A 21,288-nucleotide genomic window follows, 5' to 3' on the forward strand; every position below is an offset into this window, starting at 1 on the left:
AAGCAGGAATGAAAATTATATCGATGGAACAGATAGCAGCCCCCACATTTTAAGTTGACTTCACTATACACTGCCAACAGTAAGACATTGCAAAATGAGAAACATTTATGAGTTGGCCACAGTGCATTTCAAAACAATGTTGCATTGTGGAAGAGACACCTTGGGGTGTAGGATCCACTTCCCTAAGTTCATTTGCGTTAAAGGAAACACGAGTTTTGAAGAATTCACTGTGGTGCTGAAAGAATTACAAAAATAGTTTTCTAAACTTATGAGGACACTGAATCTCACAGCTGTTTCTGGGCTGTTTTTGTGGCCATTTGCCATTCCAGTTGAGGTGCCCAATGTACATTTATATGAATCTGATCAATCTGCAATGTAATTCCAATTTGAAAGAAATTCTTTTCTGTTAAAACTGTCAGGAGTTCCACATTGTCTTCGTAGGGAAGTGAGACCAAATCTACATAAAGGGACTGCTAATGTGGTATGTTTCGCGAAATGTGTGTGGGCTAAAGGCTTTTTTCGACTGTGAAACTAAATACGTCACAATTAAGTGGCAACCTGTGTGACAAAAATCTGCAAATCTGATGCCAACACTTTGTATCATATATAAATTTTTATTATGTCTTCAGCACAACAAAAATAAGTGAATAATAACGAAAATCAAGGTGTGTTCAAAAAGAAACTGCATTTTTGCTGTATCACCTTTATTGCTTATTACTGAACATTTTAAGTGTTCTCTCTATCAACACAATCCTCTACTGGCAATACACCATTTCCACAGTTTCTTTCCACTTTCAGAAAGCCTTTGGGGATGGCACACAGGTCTCTTGGCACATTGTACTGAATCTCTTCTATAGTTTGGGAACAATGTCGTTTCAACAGGGTTTTAAGTTAAAGTAACAGGAAAAAGTCTGCTCGGGCCATGTCTGCAGAATATGGTGGATAGGGCACAATGGGAATGTGATGTTTTGCTAGATAGCTGCAGACATGGAGTAGCAAATGAGATGGCACACTGTCATTATGCAACATCCAAGTCCAGCTTTCTCACAATTCATGACTATGCTGATATCCACTTTATCAGCAACTTCTCAAACTGTTCAACGAGGATTTCCACCAATCAAAGTACGAACTCTCTCAACATGGTCATTGCCTGTTGGTCTGGAAGAAAGTACAGGCTTGGAATCATCACTGACAGACACTCTGCCCTGATGAAAATGCTTAAATAACTCTTAGCACTGTGTGCTAGTCATATAGTTCTCTTGGTATGCTTGGCTACGCAATTGTAATGCCTGTGAAAGTTTTGCCATGTTTGCAGCAAAACTTCACACTCAGTATCCTGAAAGCTATATCAAATTGTCACTTTGGCACTGATTCGACACACAACTTGTGCACATGCTCACTTCATTTGGATGAAGCTTCCTTAATAATGATGATGATGATGATGATGATGATGATTATGAGTCCCATACTCCGTTTACCGAGCGTAGGGGAGCGACGCGGGAGACCCGCGCCGCCATACTAGGCAAGGTCCTAGTGGAGGTGGTTTGCCATTGCCTTCCTCCGACCGTAATGGGGATGATTGATGATGATGATGAAGACGACACAAACACCCAGTCATCACGAGGCAGGTGAAAAATCCCTGACCCCGCCGGGAATCGAACCCGGGACCCCGTGCTCGGGAAGCGAGAACGCTACCGCGAGACCACGAGCTGCGGACTCCTTAATAATGGTCAGAGCAAAATGCAGTAAGTTGCAGTTTGTCTAACTGTCCACTATGTGCACTCAGTAGCTGCAGTGTACTCCCTTTGATGGTTGGCACACTATTTGGTTGGTTTCTTTTTGAACACAATACTTCTCTTTTGTTTGTGATCTGTTGAGAAACATGAAACCAAGTCACCTGGTATCCAATGTTCCTTGCATGACTACATTGTCATGTGGAGCATTGTAGTCCCCCCCCCCCTCCCCCCCTCTCTCTCATATCCAAACCCCCCACCTTCCAGCTGTGAGAGCATGGAGTGTTAATGGGGGCATGTGCATTCTTGGCCATAAAAAGTGTATGGCCTGCAGAGAAAAGAAGGCAGCAAAAAAATTTAAGGTACACGAGGAGGAAACAGGTGGCTCTCCTTCAGACAAATGAATATTAATATATTTAATTATCATGAAAATTAGGGCATGGAGTCAGATGGAGGGCAAGAAAGAATGGAGGGAGGGAATGGAAATTTAACTTTGGGACATGTGAATGGGTTCCAAAATGATAGGAAAGGGAAAAGTGAAAGGTAAGAGGGTGAATGGGAAAAGAAAGGTGTAGGCCAGATGGATCAGGAGAATAATGGTGTGCTGGAAAATGTTTACACCAGAAAATTACACAGCAGATGAAAGTGGGGAATCAAAATAATACACTTACTGCACCAGACATCTGAGGCATTGATGTTATGATGTGTAGCACATCCAGCAACCACAGATAAAGTTTGTAGGTAGGTAGGTACTCACACCTAGTCCTGTTTGGGTGTATGACTTTTGTCCATCCCTATCACCCACCCCACTTCCATTTAAACCATCAAGCCTCTCAGGCCACTTCATCACATTCTCTCTGACCTCCACAGAATTTCTTCGGTCAACAATAAAACACACTACACCACACCAAGATCTCCAACATTGTTCTCAGCCTATATACTGGGCACCTGAGCTCTAAAGTATGTTTCTGTTCTCTCCAAATGCCTCACATAGAGCTGTAAGCCCAGATTTAACCACACTGGACTTGGGGACCACCTTTCCTTTAATCATTCCTTTCAGTGGAAGCATTTCTTTGTCCCCCAGTCTACTACCATAGCCTTAACAGTTTAATCTCCCCCCCCCCCCCCCCAAAAAAAAAATATATTCTCTGAAGTCATTGGCCATCACCATACAACCACCACTGACATGACCAGCAAGCCACAGTGGTTCCCTCAAGAGTGAGCAAGTGGAAGCTTTCTTGGACCCACTGCACTACAGGATGAACTGTGTACAGCACACAGAGCCTCTCTAAAGTGCACTGAGAGAACTGGAGCACAACTGAAAAGCCTGTGTCGTTGAATGTACTGCATGGCTTAACACAGGGCAAAGAGCTCTGCTGTAAATGCTGAGCAGTTTCCTGGAAGTAGATACTAAAAATCATGGGTGCCAATGATGAAGGCATACCTGACACCATGGTCAGACCCAGAGCCATCACTGTACCCAACACAACTATCCCTAAGTTCTGTGAAAAGGTCGAGAAACTTACAGCGATAGATCAAATCTGAGTAGTTTCCTTAGCAAGCGAATGAAGTCCAAGGTGAACACGGGCCACTGCATGAAGTCAAGGTGGTTAAGGGTTCACACTCATTGGGAAAGTGGCAGGTAGCATGAAGTCATGCTGCTGGAGCGATAGCCGAGAGAGAACTCTAGGAGGTAACAGAGAAGTTGGACATGCCCTTTACTGGCAATCAAAGGAGGAGTCAAATGAGGTGGCATAGGATGTGTTGGGTGGCCAGGCACGGCAGACAAATGGCATGCGTAACCACTGAGGAGAACGTAACACCAATATGATAACAGTAGTTCGGCAACTTCTGCATACTCTCTCCAAACTACACTAATGTAAAGGGTGGCAATGGCCAAGTGGATTCCACATTGGTGGATTGTATTTAGGCAGTGTAAGATGGATGGATGTAAGATGAATAAGCTAAACACCCATAGCCTAGTTTTGAACTGACAAGGGATTGGTACAAATAAAGGACGGTGGTCTGATCCACTCCCCAGGAAGTTCAGCTTACAACATGTAGGACACTGAGGAACAAGGTCCAACAAGCAGCCAGGTAAGACAATTGGGAGGGCCAGGAAACTTATCAAGCTTAAGCCCCAGGAATTTTGTAGTTTCAGTGAATGGAAGAGCAACGGGTCCAAGATGTAAAGAAGGTGAGAAACCCATTGAACTCAAAGAAATTCATACAAATGGTTTTCTCAGTTGAAATCTAAAGTAGTTGTTGATGCTCCAAAAGTAAAGATGATCGAGACATCACTGAAGACACTGCTCAAGGAGACAAGTCTACTGAGAACTGCGATAGATCGCAAAATCATCTAGTCTGCCCATACAACAATGGAATCTTCCAGCAGGATAACTGTCCGTGTTGCAAGTTGAGAATCGTGCTAAAGTGGTCTGAGGGCATTATAAGTCACACTGATGTCTTGGCCAGCAAATGTGCTGGATCTGTACCATTGGAAAACATACAAAGGACCAGCTGCATGCTCTTAAACCACGAAAAGGGAGCTGGAGATGGCAGGACACTAAAGGGTTAATGGCGATAGCAAACAGGAAAAAACGCTCAGGATGGAACCTTGAGGCACACCGTTTTCCTGAATAAAGGTGCCCAACAATGCAGAAGTCACAAACTTGGTCTTTTACAAATTCCTGAAATAAAAAGGGGCAAAAGGCCTCAGAAGCCCATTTGTAGAGTGTACAGAGGATACCAGTCCTCCAAGCAGGTGTCACATGCTTTAACCAAATCAAGAAACATGGCCACAGTCAGGTAATTCTGCAGAAAACTGTTAATGACATGGGTTGATAGAGTGACAAGATAGTCAACTGCAGTAAGTCACACTTTAAATCCACACTGTGCTGTGGTTAGAAAATTGTGAGACTCTAGCCACCATACGAGCCGCCCATCAACTGAGATGAAATGAGAGTGTGACCTAGCTCCCTCATAGTAAATAAAGGTGGCAGTGTAGCATTCACAATTCTGAGACAAGAAGGGTATCACCAGAGTCTTCTCCGCTCGTTTCCGACGAAGGAATGCAATATTATATTGGATGGAGCTCAAAATCTCCACAAAATAGTGAACTAAGGTGTTGGAGATAGCAATGGGGTCCAAAATGACATCATCTCTTATGGTGAGGGCAGCAATTGGGGAATGGACTTCGGTCCTAGAGAGCCGTCGGAGGTTGGCCCACACAACAGAAGAGGGAGTGGAACTGTTAAAAGAACTAGTAAATGAAATCCAGCTAGCTTTTTGCTGCCCTGAAGAATGCGATGACACTGGGGACTCAACTGTTTGTAAAAAAATTAGTTTGCCATTGTAGTGGATGGCCATATATACAGAAAGCATGTCTCCACATGAAAATTGCATCACGGCATGTCTCAGTGCGAGGAATGGAAAATTATGTGGCAGCAACGGGCCCAAGATGTAAAGAAGGTCAGAAACCCATTGAACTCAAAGAAATTCATACACATGGAAATTCATACAAAGGATAACTTTGGAATGTATTCTACGAGTTAGGAAGCGGATAGCACAAGGGACACAGTCACTTGAAGATGTGTCAGAGAATGGACTTATTGAGACGATGAGCTAGATGGGCAGTGAAGAACGAAAGATAAAAAAGGTGCATGTAGGAACTAAGGCTGCATCAACCTTTTTCCTTACCTGATGGACTGCAGTGATGCACTGGTCGGAGCGGTGAGTTTGGATTTCTCCCTCGGTCAGATCATTGAGCAACATATTGAAATTAACTCCACATGAAGAATTGTGTGTTCGATGGGCCTCTGAACACAAACAGGATAGCCACGGAGGAGTGAAGCTGCAAACAGTGTTGAGCTCAAAAATCACTATTGTTCTCCAACATCAAAACGCCATTATGTAAACGAGAGCAAGATTTAACTGGACCGGGAATTGCATTAACCATAGCACAGAACTGTTAGACATAGGTTGAGATGGTGACTGGCTCATAGCGAGAAAATTCTCCATGATTGCCAGCTTCTCCAATGGGGCACTCTTCCAACTGGTGCCCCTTCCCAGAGGGAGACTCACCTGCCTTAGGTAATTGTTTGCACCTCATGTCACACCTCCCAGACTCCTGACAGAGGGACCAATTGGCTGATTGGGAAGGTAACAGCTCAGGTTATCATCCCTTCCTGGGCCTGGCCTGTACCAGGGGACACGTGCGAACCCCACCTTTCGACTCGGGGCTGGGAATTACATGCTACTCTTTGTTAATCCGTTAGGGACTGTGGTACAATGGCTACCATGTATTTCTTGATGCAATAATTTACCAACAGCCATATGTATTGTAGAAATTTATTTTACGAACTTCTTATATGCTACCAGTTTCAGCATTACATTGATGCCATCTTCATGCCCCACACATCAGTCATAAAATCGCCATACACGGAAGGAGCCGTATAACTGGATCCGTGAATCAAGTCACTATGCAACTGCTCTTGGTGACCAGACGACACAAACTGTGTCGTCTGCATTATATGACTCCTTCCATGTACAGTGATTTTATGACTATGACATGTGGAGCTTGAAGATGGCACCAATGCAATGCTGAAACTGGTAGCATATAAGAAGTTCATAAAATAAATTTCTACAATAAATACGACTGTTGGTAAATGATTGCATCAAGAAATACATGTTAATTAGTCACCTTGACACGTGGGCCAGCCTTTGGGAGTGCGCAGGGAGGAAGAAGAAAGAAAGAGGAACCTCAAAATGCAGAACTAGAAGAAATATAGGAGATGCAGGGAGTGGGGGAGGGGGGGGGGGGGGGGAGCAGTGGAGGGACTGTTCTTATGTCAGGCTATTGAAACTTCAGAATACATTTCAAAAAATATCCCAGATATATTCCTCAGGGAATGTGTAAAGGTGCTGCAAAGGCTGGGGCCATGTGGTAGCCAAGCAAGAACTCACCCAAGAGTGGCGAGCCCTTGGGGGGCCCTTCAAAGTTGTAAATCTTGTCAATCCTTTGAATAGTAAAAGTTTTATACACTGGCGTAGAACTTCCCAGCGCTTTAGAAAGAGAAAGCCAGCAAAAAGCAACATGTTTTGGAAAGATCTTTGATGCACAGCAACAAGCACACTGCATATTTTCATACTACGAAAGTATAAATATGAATTCCAAGGAGTGCACCATGGTAGCTTCCAAAACAATGAAATGGATATTGCTCTGTGTGATGCACTTATGTCAGTCAGTCAATCATGTCTCACGTCAAATGATATTGACAACCAGTGACAGCATATACTAAGAGCAGAGGACACATGATGTAGTCAGCCAATAGCAACACCACTGTTAAGTAGCGCAAACAAATAGGAAAAGTTAGTGGTTTAAATTAGTACGCATTCAGTATAGCTACAATAAAAGCTAAGTTTCTACACATAATGCTGGTTGTCAAAAAAATTTTGATGTAGTTACGCAAGATCCAAAGAGCACAGTTTAAATTGCAGCAGATGAATTACAAGCAAGACTGTAAATTTCACTTCTGTGCACCAATCATTTTGTGAGTTACCTGGCCGAACACGTTTTGTCGAGCACTTTGACTTTTCTACAGAAAAGCCAATTACGTGTGAAATTGTCCAAGAACTCGCCTCACTTTTTTTTTAGTATAATTATACTTTTTGCCACTGTTATTGCATAATTTGTAATCTATGAAAGAACTAAAGCAAATATGAGAAAGTAATCTTGGAGTGTGATCTTTTTTAGTGTGTGTTACCCTTTAAGAGATAACAAACAAATATGTGGCCATAAAATTTTAAATAATGGTATAAATGGTTGGTCTTCTGGGCCCAAAATTTTTCTAAGTGGTTGGTTCTCAAAGTATTAAGTATTGAATGAGAGTAAAATGTCCTGAGATTTAAGAATTTCAACACACATTCTCAAACTTAATGTAATTCATTTTGCTTTGAAAGTAATGCTTCTCAAAGCACCATTCACAATATTTTCCTGTGGCCTTTAAGAAATGTGAACAGTTGTGATGTCATGATGACAGTTTATTTTTATGAAGTGTTGCCTAGTCTTTGTCCTCGAACCTTTGAGACATTTGCCATTGGCAGACACTTGTGTGGGCAATGTGTTTTGTTGCTGGAAATGGCACATTTTCTTTGCAACTGAAGTTTCATTCTGGCGTTACAGTCTCGTTTATGTTTTACTGATACAGTATTATTAAAGCTAAAGTAAAATTCTTTGTTAGAGTATCAGTTCTTACAAGACAATACAAAATTTAACTGAAAATTAAAACAATTAAAAATTTCCGAAACTCTAAAAAATTTCTGGTTTTTTCCTGGATTTCACTTTGTCGTGGAGTGTACATCCTGACTATGCCATAGCGAGAGTTAAAATGGAAATTCGGAAGCAATGATCATTCATTTTTCAGCACAGAAAACAAACACTTGTTCACAAAGGAAGTGTGTTCCTATTTCTATTGCCACACTACAGGATGACTACTCACAAACAGAAGGTATGCAGGCAACACAACGCACACTGTCATAACCGTAAAACTACTACGGATATTTCAAGAACACATCCAATATTCTATATTATCAAGAAACTGTTCCTTATCGACTCAAAAATGCTAACAGATGTTAAATCTAATAAAATTAACACTGATAAGAAATGTTCCCATAAACAATTTACTGTCTTTATCCAGAAAAATACAGCAGAACGTAAGAACATCTCATTATGCTAGAAATTTGGAGATGTTTAATTTGTTCTACAGTATGAACTATGATTCTGGAAAACTGAAAAATGTCACACCACAAACCCATTTTTGCCTAATATCTGCAGAAAATCCTTAATACCCGCAGAATTATTAGTAGGAATTCCATATACAGTACCTGGTTACAGACCTTGGCGGCTCCAAATTGGATGCGGGCCTTTCCTTTGACTAGCGTTGCAGCGATCTGCATTATTACAGCCTCCACAGTATATGCAGAACTCCAACCTTGTTTTGTCAGTAACTCCATGCAAATGGCACCTCCCACCAAGACATACCCTCCAGAAATAACTGGGTGCACCACGCGAACAAATGGTGGTTCAAAAGGATACGCCTCCTAAAAAATGGCAAATTATGAATCGGGTAATATATCAAAACAAACACTCATTCTAGAAATAAATATTATGAGAAAATTATTGGTTTTTACTTACCTTCTGGAGGTAAAATATCAGTACTGCCAACAGGCACATATGAAAATACATGACAATGTCAAAACTTTTTGGGAACTGATGGTTCCTTCCTCAAAGAGGCATGTGGGAGAGGGAGGGCGGAGGTTAAAAATGAAGGATATGTCATTCAAACACCAGGTTGAGAGGGACCCACTTCTTGTGAGGATAAGTGGATACAAAGAGCTGCGTGATCAACCATTTCTTTTTAACTTTCTAAAACCTATTCCAGTTTCTGACAGAACTATTAGTTCTGAAAGCTAAGATAATGTCACATTTTTGTGTCTCACTACAGACAGTACAGTACAGATATTTTGCCTCACAAAGGAAAGCACAGGCCAGCAGTTCTGGCTCAATTCTATAGCGAACTGAGGTTAGGTTAGGTTAGTGTTGTTTAACGTCCCGTCGACAACGAGGTCATTAGAGACGGAGCGCAAGCTCAGGTTAGGGAAGCTCGGGTTAGGGAAGAATGGGGAAGGAAATCGGCCGTGCCCTTTTCAAAGGAACCATCCCAGCATTTGCCTGAAACGATTTAGGGAAATCACGGAAAACCTAAATCAGGATGGCTGGAGACGGGATTGAACCGTCGTCCTCCCGAATGTGAGTCCAGTGTGCTAACCACTGCGCCACCTCGCTCGGTAGCGAACTGAGTAATTAGTTTGCAAAGAAGCATGCCTGTGTTTATGAATAGCGTCAGGAACATACACAGTTCCAAAATACACACTGGTATTTAGGATGTGTTCAACTTTAGGAACCCGTCATTGAAATTACCTATTTAAGTGCTCAAAAGATTCATCACAAAGACAATAAGAAAATACTGTGCAAATACTAAGAAATAGATATAGTAACACTTGATATATCAAACACAAGAAACAGTATTTACAAACCTTAAAAGTCATATTGAGTAGAATGCTGTCTTTCCCTTCTTTTTCTTTCAAGAGAACCAGATCATTATGCAGTGGTGAATCAGGATCAACACTCATCAGTCTAATATTCCACTCATAAAGGCTATCATTGACGAGTTCAATGCTGTACATCCCTGTGTAACAAATAAAAATGTTGTATGTAGACAATGTCATGTCATCTAGCCAATGGAGAAACAGTAAAGTTAAGTTACATCTCTTGATCATTTTTATTCACCAAATCTTACCTACAATAAATATGAATTATCAAACCATCACAGATACACACAATTTTAACAAAGAATAGTTGGCCGTGATGAAATGATAGGAATGTGAAAGAGTTAATCCAAAAGTTTCAGGAGCCCACTTTCGCTTCTTGAGGAGAAAGATGAATGAGGAGCACACGGACACGGACACAATTTAAGTTATCCAAAAGCTAAAAATACTACTAAATGTCTTAAAAATTATAGAATTGTCATTGGCAGGAGCCCCCCCCCCCCCCCCCCCCCCACCCCTCCTGCCCCTCCAAATACACACACGCAAACATCTGCAACCTTACATGGTGTTTGTACTAACAGTGTCAACACTTTTGTTTTACATCAGGTAGACTGGTTGTGGTGAGGGTTGTGTTGGGTGAGATGGCTAGAGGCAGAGGGTGGCAGGAGGCGGGAGATCAGTCCTTTATTCCTCATACAGGTCTACGGCACAAAATCCATGGGAAGGAACCCCCAAGGTCCAACAAAGGCTAGATGAGGAACAAAAAAGAAGAAAGGGACACACAGGAAGAGACACAGGAGAGTGTCCCATCTACAGAGGAAGCAGAAGTGCCTGAAGTCAGAGTGCATTGAGGGAACATACATCCCCCACACCCCATAACTTACCAGAGGTACACCATACAGGAATTGCTTAGAAGGACTACCAAAATGGACAGGGCAAGAGAAGCACAGACACACAAAAGATGAACAAGTCTAACAGACCATGCAAAAGGAGAGAGGATAAGTAAAAGAGCAGGTAGACTTAAGGCTGGGGTGGACCAGCAAGCCCTGACAGCCACAGCCCAGTCTGGGTAAGGGAGGCAACATAAGTTTCTTTCAACTCCTCAATGGACCAATAAGGTTAAGTGGCCCTCCCTTAAAGAGAGTGGTAAAAGCCCACTTCACGAATAAAACGTAAAACTAAGTAAGCCACTGAGGTATCATCTACTAACACCACGGGTAGCGAGTCACAGAGATTTAAATAGGACGTCGCAGGGGAGCTAGGTTGGGACAGTTCAGCAATATGTGGAAAATCATCAAATGGGAACCACAATGGCAGTGGCATGGGCCCTCACGACAGAGGAAACTGGCATAAGGCAGCCAAGTATGGGCAACGCAGAGCCAGCAAAGAACAGCAGAGTCCTTGCGGGAGACATGTACAGATTCATAGCCTGGAGTGGAAACACTACAGGTATCTGGCAGGAGAGCAATTCAGTATGTCCGACATAAGTATAAGCAAAGCCTTCGTGACCAGCAACACTGAACCTTCAGTACAGACAACGTCCCGACCCTGTAATGCACCAAGGATGGAGAAAAATTGGTGGCGAAATGCCTTGGGATGAACACAGTCTTTCAGACCTTGTGATAGGTCAAGACAAAGCTACGACAAGAGTCACATCGTGGAGGGATACACGAGTGGTCTCGGAGGAGAGGTGGTAGAAGAAAAACTGGAGTTAACTGAGGAGGGACCGGATGCAGATTGCGATCTTAATCCCTGACCCGGCTAGCTGTTTCAGGAGATGGATTTACATATTTGGAAAGAGGAGACTGTAGATAAGATGCTTAGGAGAGCTACTAATCTTTGTAGCACGATTGACAAGCTGCAATGGATGAACTCCAGCCTCCAAGAGTCCTATTCACAGAGGTACTTCGAAAGGCTCCTGTTGCAAATCGAACCCTGCAGTGGTGTATCGGATTCAGTATCTGCAGTGCTGAGGGCGATGCCATACCATACACCAGACTCCCATAATCAAGACGACATTGTATCGGGGCTTTGTAAAGCTGCACAAGAGTAGTGCAACCTGCACCCCATCTATTGTTAAGGCACAGCCAGCACCTCTGCTGAAGATGGGGACTCCATGTCAACTGAGCACCAAATACCAGTAAGTCTCCACCACATTAAGTAGTTGGTTGTCTAGGTTGTGAACAGTACGACACTGATTTGGCACTGAAAACCGAAAGCCACGGCTGAGGACCCATGACTGCACCTTTCATAAGGTGTCTTGCAGTTGACGTTCAGTGACACCCACACAAGAGGAGCAATAGTAGAGGCAGGAGTCATCAGCATACAAGGAGGATGATAACAAGGACCCCACAGCTTCTGTTAAACCACTGATGGCTGCTGGAAAGACAGGGACACTCAATACAGAGCCCTGCGGGACCCCCATTATCTTGTATGTGGGGAGAACTGAGGGAGGCACCAACTTGAATCTGAAAAATACGATGAGAGATTAAGTTCTGGATAAAAATCAGGAGCAGACACTGGAGACCTTACTCGTGTAAGATAGGGAGGACGTGGTATCGCCATGTGATGTCATACTATGCCATAGGCAAGTTGAAGAAGACTGCTACACAGTGTTGATGTAAGGCAAAAGCTGTTCAAATTACAGACTTCAGATAAAACAGTTTATCCATAGTGGAACAGCCTTGGTGGATACCATCACGGGTGGACCCCGAGACTCCTGGAGCCAACACAGCTGCCAACACTGTGTTCAAGCAACTTACTGATCATTGGTGAGACTAATTGGGTGGTAACTGTCCATCTCTAGAGGGTGCTTACCTGGTATCTGTACTGGGATGATAGTACTTTCTCACCACAGAGATTGCTTGACTATTTGGTTGTGGATGCGGTCTGGCCCTAGGGCTGAATCACAGCAGTGGGTGAGGACACAGACTAATTCCCATCCTCTGAATGCAGCATTATAACGCTGCAGATGGTGTGTAGTGAAAGATAATTGCTTTTGCTACACCAGCTGATTTAGGACAGGTTGATAATTCTAAGACAGAGACTCAAGCATAATGCAGAGCAAAATGTTTGGCGGTGGCGCCATTCAAGGTAACATCAGATACACCTGTAGGTGTCTGGTATTCATAGACACATCCAACCTGGCGCCATTCAAGGTACTACCAGATACACCTGTAGGTGTCTGGTGTTCATAGACACATCCAACCTGTAGGTGTCTGGTATTCATAGACACATTCAAACTTCACCCAAACCTACGAAGGAGAGGTACGTGGTCCAATGGTAGAAACTTAACGTTTCCAGCATTCTTGCTCCCTTCATTTTATGAGGTGGTGGACCTGGGCACGGAGCCGCTTAGAGGCAATGAAGTGCACCATCGATGGGTGCCGTTTATGGCACTGGAGAGCTTACCTACGATTTCTAACGGCCTCTGCAATTTCTGAAGACCAAGGTACTATCTTCTTCTGTGGCAGTCCGAGGAACAGGGGATCGCTAAATCAGCTGCCTAAATAATGGCTGTAGTTGTATTCTGGAATGTCTCATCACTAAGTGTGGCAGGATGCCAAGGGCAACAGCAGAGGCCCACCACTACTGTTGGGAGCCCACCTGGACAGGCATCCAGGGGAGTGACACTGAGGGAGAGAATGAAGATCAAAAAGTGGTGACTACCAGACAGTTCATCATGAACTACCCCATGGATGGATGGATGGGGGGGGCGGGGGGGGGGGGGGGGGGGGGTGGGGGGGGGGCAGCATAAAGGCTGCAGTTGGAAAGATCAATAGTCAAGGAAGTTCTGTGTGCCACACTGACGTATGTGTGACACCAGTATTCAAGAAGCAAAGGTCAAGTTGTGTCAGTAAGTTTTCGAGGTATTACGGCGTCCAGTGATCACTGTTCTACCCCACAAAGGATTATGGGCACTGGGATCATCCAAGATTAAGAAAGGTGGAGAGCTGAGAAATCAATACAAACAATATGTTCTGAGACTCTTCAGTATTTGGAGAGAAGTAAACATTGCAGATGGTAATATCCTGAAATGCCCTTACCCGTACAGACACAACATCCACCACAGGTGTATTAAAGAGGCATCAAGTTCACAATGTAGTATGTCCAGAATGTGCAAATTCCGCCCAACACCCTGTTGTAGTTAGCAAGATTCTTTCAATATTCCCATTATCCACAAAGCGGTACGATGCGTGTTGCTGGAAACCAAGTCTACTGAAGAGCAATGCAGAAGCCAGGGGAGTGCTTAAGAAATGCCATAGCTCAGCTAGGAGGTGGGAGAAAACCACTACAATTCCAATGGAGAATAATGTTGTCAGTGTACTGTGAGGCCATAAAGGGACGAAAGAGGCAAATTGTGCGCTATGGGCACCTGCTGCCACTGGTTGATGGGTCATGGCATCAAAGAACACAGGTTTCATTGTGTGATGTGACCTGAGGCCTCAGGGGCCACCAGAATCTCTATCTTGGCCACAAGAGAGGAACAGATGGTTTCTGGTGGTGAGGGGGGGGGGGGGGCAGGACTCCTTCTTGGAGAGCTACTTCTTATAATTCATTTCCTTCAAGGATTCGGACGAGTGGAAGAGCTTACCTGAATCTCTTTCAGGTAATAATGATGATCGTGAGGCTCTGCGACCAGCAGCCTGTGGCTCTTTCGGCCACTGGCTGGTTTCCGGTTGTAGATCAACAGAAACCTTGGAAGGAAGTTTTCTGGGGGACACCTTAATGGCATAAGAAGAAGGAGGAAGGTGATTTGTCTCTGGCTGGGAGGTGGATACCAATGTCCCAATGGGTGGGAAGCCGACGACACCAAAGTAGGTGTGGGGGAAGCAGCAACAGGAGAGCCCATCACTATCAGGGGGGCAAGCATGGTCGAGTGCTCCTGAGGGCCCATTATAGAAGTTGTACTGGGTCATAGCCACACCACATGACACTGTGATACATGCTGCATGCAACTGCTCATGCTGCTTCTTGGACTCATGATAAGTTAGTTTGTCCTCAGCCTTATATTCTTGTATTTTATTCTCTATCTGGAAAAAAGTGCAATCTGGCGAGCTGCGAGAATGGTACTTTCCACAGGTGACAGACTCAATTTTGAACGCTGAAAGCATGACATGGGCCAGGGAGGACAAACAGTTTCATATTACATCAGTATACCATCACCCAGACTTTTTCAGGCAATGACTAGCCCTTGAAGGCCAATAAGTAAGCACAGGGAGCAACCCTATTGTCCTTTGGCCCCTTATGTGCACGAAGGACAAAGTGTACACCCGATTGCTCCAAGTTGGTGTGCAGCTCATCATCAGATTGAGCAGGTCTGTAGAAAACAATGCCCTGAACCACATTTCGACTACTTCGAGGAATGGCACCCAATTGTTACAAGTGAGCAGTGCCTGAGACTGGGCAGGGGATACTGTTTTGATCAAAATTGATCCACTATTCATTTTAGAGGTGATGCCACGCCCACAAACTTGTCTTCTATGTTCTCCACAGAGAATAAGGTCTTTGTGGCCAAGAAGGAATCACCATCAGTCCTTATGCAAATCAAGTACTGGAGGGGGGGGGGGGGGGGGGGGGAGTATTTCTATGGTTGCAACTACTTAACCTTATAGTCCTCCGGTGGCGTGGCAAGGGTACAGTCATTTTAGGGTCATATCTCTTTGCATTAAGTGAGGACCTACCTTCCTTAGAGACAGCTGGAACCGTACAGCCATCAGTGGCAGATAACTTCATCCTTTTCATTTGCAGCTAATCTGCCATGGTGCCATCCACCCCAAATGGCAGTTCTCCCCAAAGATGCCACCTAGCCTCAGCAACAGCAACCTGGACAATAATCCTTAGGTGCCCTGGCACATACTGCTTGGCATGCAGCAAGACTTCTCAGCTCAAGCAACAACAGTGTGGTCCCTGTGTGGTCAGGGGATTACCACTGTGCAGGCACTTGATGACCCCTGCACACACACACACACACACACACACACACACACACACACACACACACACAAATGGAATGGATACCTTGCTGGGTTTTGGGTGTACTACATTACTAAAGGGAAGGGTACAAAAATGGAAAGACGCAAAGGTGAAGCATACACCGCATTGGGCAAGCTTCCCTGCACGATCCACACTTCTGGAGGTCTTGGGAAATTGGTGGCAAGTCATACCTAACAATGAGGACAATGTATTTATGTAACGAAAGATTGAAGAAAGTGCCAGAAAAAGAAACATGCATCACAAATCATGGACCAGGTCCAAGCACAGTATGCACCATAAAAACCATTCGATGGAGAGGCAGTGGGGAAAGAGATAGTGGAAATATAAGCTTGCAGCAAGGAAAGGTAGTAATGTTGCAAAGGCTAGTGGCCCTTGGCAGCCAAGCACTTACTCGCAAGATAGTTGTGAGCCACCTGGGTGGACACCTTGGAAAGAGGCAGTCAATTTGCCAGCTAGGAACGTGAAAGTGAGAGGTGGCAGGTATATAGGTTGGGCTTGCAATGTACAACTTTAGGGACTGGCAGAGAGCAGCACACGCTGAAGTTGATGTGAATTGCGAGGGGCATGACAAGACAAAGGAAGGGGAAACCGTAGAGTGTAAGGTGCGGCCAAAACAATTATAGGAGTGGAGGACGAGTTGTAGGGAGATCTCCGATCTGCATAGTTCAGAGAAGCTAATGGTGCAGGGAAGGACCCAAATGGCCCAGTTGTGAAGCAGCCACTGTTTTGAACATGATGTGCTCTGCTGCACGTAGTGCCACCAGCTGATGAACTTTGTTTTTGGCACCAGTTCGGAAATGGCCATTCATCCTTGTGGACAACTGATTGTCATACTGACAAAAAAAGCTGTGCAATGTTTGCAGCAGAGTTGGTATATGACATAGCTGCTTTCAGAGGTGGGCTGGCCTCTAATGATGTAGAATAAGCCTATGACAGGACTGGAATTGGTGGTGTCGATTGAGTGGATCTGGTAAGATCTTGCACTTTGGTCGGCAAAATGGCTATGGTTGGTTGGTTTAAAAGAGGGGGAAAGCAACCAAACTACGAGGTCATCGGTCCCTTGTTCCTAATAAAACAATGCCACAAGTGTGAGAATAAAATAGATGAGACATATAACACAAAACAGAAAGAAAGGAAATACCACAAGAGCGAAGGAGAGGCAACGAACACTAAAAGGAACAAAATAGGACAAGAGAACAACAGAGATGCAAGAAACTGTTAGAAGAGAGTAAAACAAAAAAGCAGATTACAATGGCTGGCCAACCACGAAAATAAAAATGAAAAGCCAGCCACCCTGCAACAGATTAAGACCTTCACCCTAAAAGCACTACGGTGGAGGACACAGAAGGACAAAGGACAGGTGATGAAACTCAGATTGAATGATAAAACTCACCCTCACGGATGAAACATATAACCAAATCAGCCGATGATGTGTTGTCTGCTAAAATCAATAAATCCGGCAACCGATGATGCAGTCGTAGGGCAGCAAAAGAGGACATAGCAGAAAAATATGGGCCACTGTCAATTGGGCATAGCATCGACACTGAGGTGGGTCTTCACGGCGCAGGAGGTAGCCTCGGGTCGCCCATGCATGGCCAATGCGGAGCCTGCAGAGAACCACAGAGTCCCTGCGAGACACCCTAATCGAGGACTTCCACACATTTGTGGCCTTCTTAATGGCTCGCAGTTTGTTGTGCATACCGAGATTTTGCCGTTCTGTCTCCAAAGCTGAAAACCATGTGGCGTAATAACGAATGCTGGTCAGTTGCAGGGATGACCATCTCCAGAAATGGTTTCCGTGTAGCCTGTTTGGTCAGCCTGTCAGCAAGTTCATTTCCTGGGATTCCGATGTGACCATGGGTCCAGACAAACACCACTGAATGACTGGATGGTTCCAGGGTATAGATGGACTCCTGGGTGGACACTACCAAAGGAAGATGAGGGTAGCACTGAGCAATAGTTTTCAGGCTGCTCAAGGAGTAAGTACATAAAAGAAAAGACTCCCCAGGTCATGAACGGAGATACTGAAGTGCACGAGAAATGGCCACCAGCTCTGCAGTGAATACACTGCAGCCATTGGGTAAAGAATGCTGTTCAATATGGCCACCATGAACGTAGGCAAAGCCAACGCAACCATCAGCCATAGAGCTGTCGGTGTAAACCACTTCAGAGCCCCAGAACATGTCAATAATCGAGAGAAAGTGACAGCTGTGAGCCGCAGGGTTAACCGAGTCCTTAGGGTTACATGAAAGGTCCAGACGAAGCTACGGCTGAGGGGTACACCATGGAGGCTACGTGAACAGACCGCGAGTAGAGGTGGTAAAGGAAAGGACTCCAGTTCGGAGAGAAAGGACTGCATGCAAACCACAATAGTTAGGCCCGACCAGGGCCGCCGATGAGGGAGATGGGTTGCCGCAGGCGGAAAAAGGATACGATAATTCAGATGCTCAGGAGAACTACGAACGTGTGCTGCGTAACTGGCGAGCAGTTGCACATGTCTGATCTGCAATGGAGGAACATCAGCCTCCACCAGTACACTGGTCACCAGACTTGTCCTAAAAGCTCCTGTTGCTAGTTGAATCCCACAGTGGTGCACAGGGTTGAGTAAATGCAACTCTGAAGTCACTGCCAAACCATGAACCACACTCCCATAGTCAATTTGGGATTGGACAAGGGCTCTGTAGAGTCACAGCAGCAAAGAGCGATCTGCACCCCAATTGGTGTTGCTCAGGCAACAGAGGGCATTGAGATGCTGCCAACACTTCTGCTTAAGCTGACCAAGATGAGGGAGCCAAGTCAATCGAGCATTGGAAACCAGTCCTAGGAATCAATATGTCTCCACTCAGTGAGTGGATCGTCATTAAGGTAAAGAGCTGGATCTGGATGAACAGTATGATACTGAGAGAAGTGAATAACACACGACTTCGTGACTGAACACTGGAAGCCGTGGGCTACAGCCCATGACAGCACCTTGTGGATGGCTCCCTGTACGCAGCAGTACGAAATGCAGAAATCATCTGCATACAGAGAAGGTGAGATGGATGGCCCGACACCTGCTGCTAAACCGTTAATGACTACTAAAAATAGATAAAAACACTTATTACAGAGCCATGCAGGACTCCATTCTCCCGGATATCGATGGAACTATGGAAGGCACCAACTTGGGCATAGGAAGTACAGTGCGACATGAAGTTTTGGATAAAAATCAGGTGTGGGCCCCGCAGACCCCACTCATACAATGTGGCAAAGATATGATGTCACCGAGTCGTGTCATATGCTTTATGTAAGTCATAAAAGATGGCAACCAGGTGTTGCTGTCTGGAAAATGCTGTTCGGATGGCAGACTCAATGGACATAAGATTATCAGTGGCAGAGGGACCCTGGCAGAAGCCGCCCTGACATGCGAGCCAGCAGGCCACGTGACTCCAGGACCCAACCTAACCGCCGACATATCATACATTCAGGCAGCTTATGAAGAACGATGGTGAGACTGATGTGCCCATAGCTTTCCACATCAAGTGGGTTTTTACCGGGTTTGCGCCCCAGAATAATGGTGCTCTACCGCCATTGCGATGGAAGGATGCCATCGCACCAGGTCCGGTTGAAGATGACGAGGGGACATCGCTTATAGTCAGATGAGAGATGTTTGATCATATGGCTGTGGATCCGATCAGGCGCAGGAGCTGTGTCAGGGCAATATGCAAAGGGCACTGAGGAGCTCCCACTTTGAAAATGGGGTGTTATAGGATTCACTGCAGCGTTTAGTGGATGAGAAGATGTTTCCTTCCAGCCGCAGTTTTTAGAGTGTGCAAAAGGCTGGGGGTTAATTCGCCAACGCAGAAGCTCAAGCAAAGTGCTCGGCAATAGCGTTTGCGTCGGTAGACAACATGCCATTTACGTTAACACCGGGGACGCCTGGTACCTGAAAAGACATTTGATCCTCGCCCTGACTTGGGAAGGTGACGTATGGCACCCAATGGTCAAGACATTTCTCTCCCAACACTCCTGCTTCTGTCGTTTGATAAGTTCGTGAACGCAGGCATGGAGCCGTTTAAAGGCGGGGCACATGGGAGTATTGGGATGTGATGGGCATCTGCAATCTTGACATGTGATGCTGGAAGTACAGCAGGAAGACATATGGCTGAACTTCCAGCACTTAAAGCACCACATCGGGGGGAGGGATATAGGGCTTTACATCACAGCAGTAGACAATCACCTTGACCTTCTCGGGCAATGTATCACTCTCACAGGAAAAAGATAAAGGCACCGGTGGCAACATGATTATCCTCCGACTCCGGTGGACAAGCCAGACAAAATGTACACCTCGCCCCTCTAAATTGGCCGGCAGCTCATCATTGGACTGCGAAACAAGGTCCCTGTGAAATATGATACCCTGGACCATATTTAAGCTCTTATGGGGTGTGATGGTTACAGAAACATCCTCCAGCTTGTCACAAGTGAGTAACTCCTGTGACTGGGCAGAGGATGCTGTTTTGATCAAAACTGACCCGGATCTCATTTTGGACAAGCCCTCCACCTCCCCAAACTTGTCCTCTAAATGCTCAACAAAAAACTAAAGCTTCAAAGTCATGAAAGATTCCCCATTAGATCATGAAGATACAAGGTACCAGGGCAAATAAGATCCGCTGCCATCCTTAGACTGACATTCCTCCCATGGTGTGGCAAGGGAAGGGCATGATTTGGGGTCATACTTGTGTGCCTTGAATTGAGCTCATGAACGCTTAGAGACTGCTTGTGTTTCACCACCAGCAAGAGATGATGGACTATGCTTCATGGCGTGTCATCCGCCCTAATGCCACCCACTTCGATCAGGGGACCGACCCACATGCGTCACCCAGCCGCAGCAAAGGCCACCTGGCAGGATGGCCATTGCCGGGAGCCCCGATTCCCCAGGCAGATGGGCATCTACCCCTTGGCATATGTTGGGAGTTAACAGCGCAGGCATCAGCAGAGGGATCCCTGTGTGGTCAGGTGGCTACAACCAACAGGGTACATGGCAGCCCCACCACAACGGACTGGCTATCGTGCTGGATATCAGATCGTAGTAGTCCATGGCCATCATAATGCAGAAATCGACACTGAATAGTGCACGGTGTCCTCGCACAAGAGAAGGAGAATGGATGGGACTGCATGCGACGACGAGAAAGTGGGCTAAAGATGTCGATGCACAATGGACACGATACACCATGTATGGTGTCCTTCCCCAATTGGCTCGCTCTTCAGGAAAATTTTGATAAATGGAAGTCAAACACTACAGGGGACCATCACATAAAAGCCGAAATGTGTGAAACTCATTTTAGTTGGCTCTTACAACAGGCAGAAATACCTTGGGCCTGTTCTAACACCCGGACCCGCAGGGGGCGAAATGGTTATGATCCGTGTGGCAAAGGGGTGGGTGTGGGATCATCATAGGGATGGATTAGGATGT

At 45.2% G+C, this 21,288-nt stretch overlaps 1 protein-coding gene across 2 annotated transcripts in view; it reads right to left on the reverse strand.

Annotated features, from left to right (window-relative positions):
- Positions 1 to 21,288, reverse strand: part of LOC126282216 (ubiquitin-conjugating enzyme E2 Q2) — a 90,585-nt gene that overhangs the window by 29,007 nt on the left and 40,290 nt on the right. Inside the window, exons 5-6 of one of the 2 annotated variants that reach the window (XM_049981763.1) lie at positions 9,831 to 9,982; positions 8,619 to 8,834 (exon numbers count right to left, since the gene is read on the reverse strand). In XM_049981763.1, coding sequence (XP_049837720.1) covers positions 8,619 to 8,834; positions 9,831 to 9,982 — 368 coding nt within the window. The remainder of the gene's footprint in view (positions 1 to 8,618; positions 8,835 to 9,830; positions 9,983 to 21,288) is intronic. The other variant, XM_049981764.1, reaches the window with a different exon arrangement.

This window comes from Schistocerca gregaria, chromosome 7 (genome assembly GCF_023897955.1).
Source record: "Schistocerca gregaria isolate iqSchGreg1 chromosome 7, iqSchGreg1.2, whole genome shotgun sequence".
Classification (NCBI taxonomy): domain Eukaryota; kingdom Metazoa; phylum Arthropoda; class Insecta; order Orthoptera; family Acrididae; genus Schistocerca; species Schistocerca gregaria.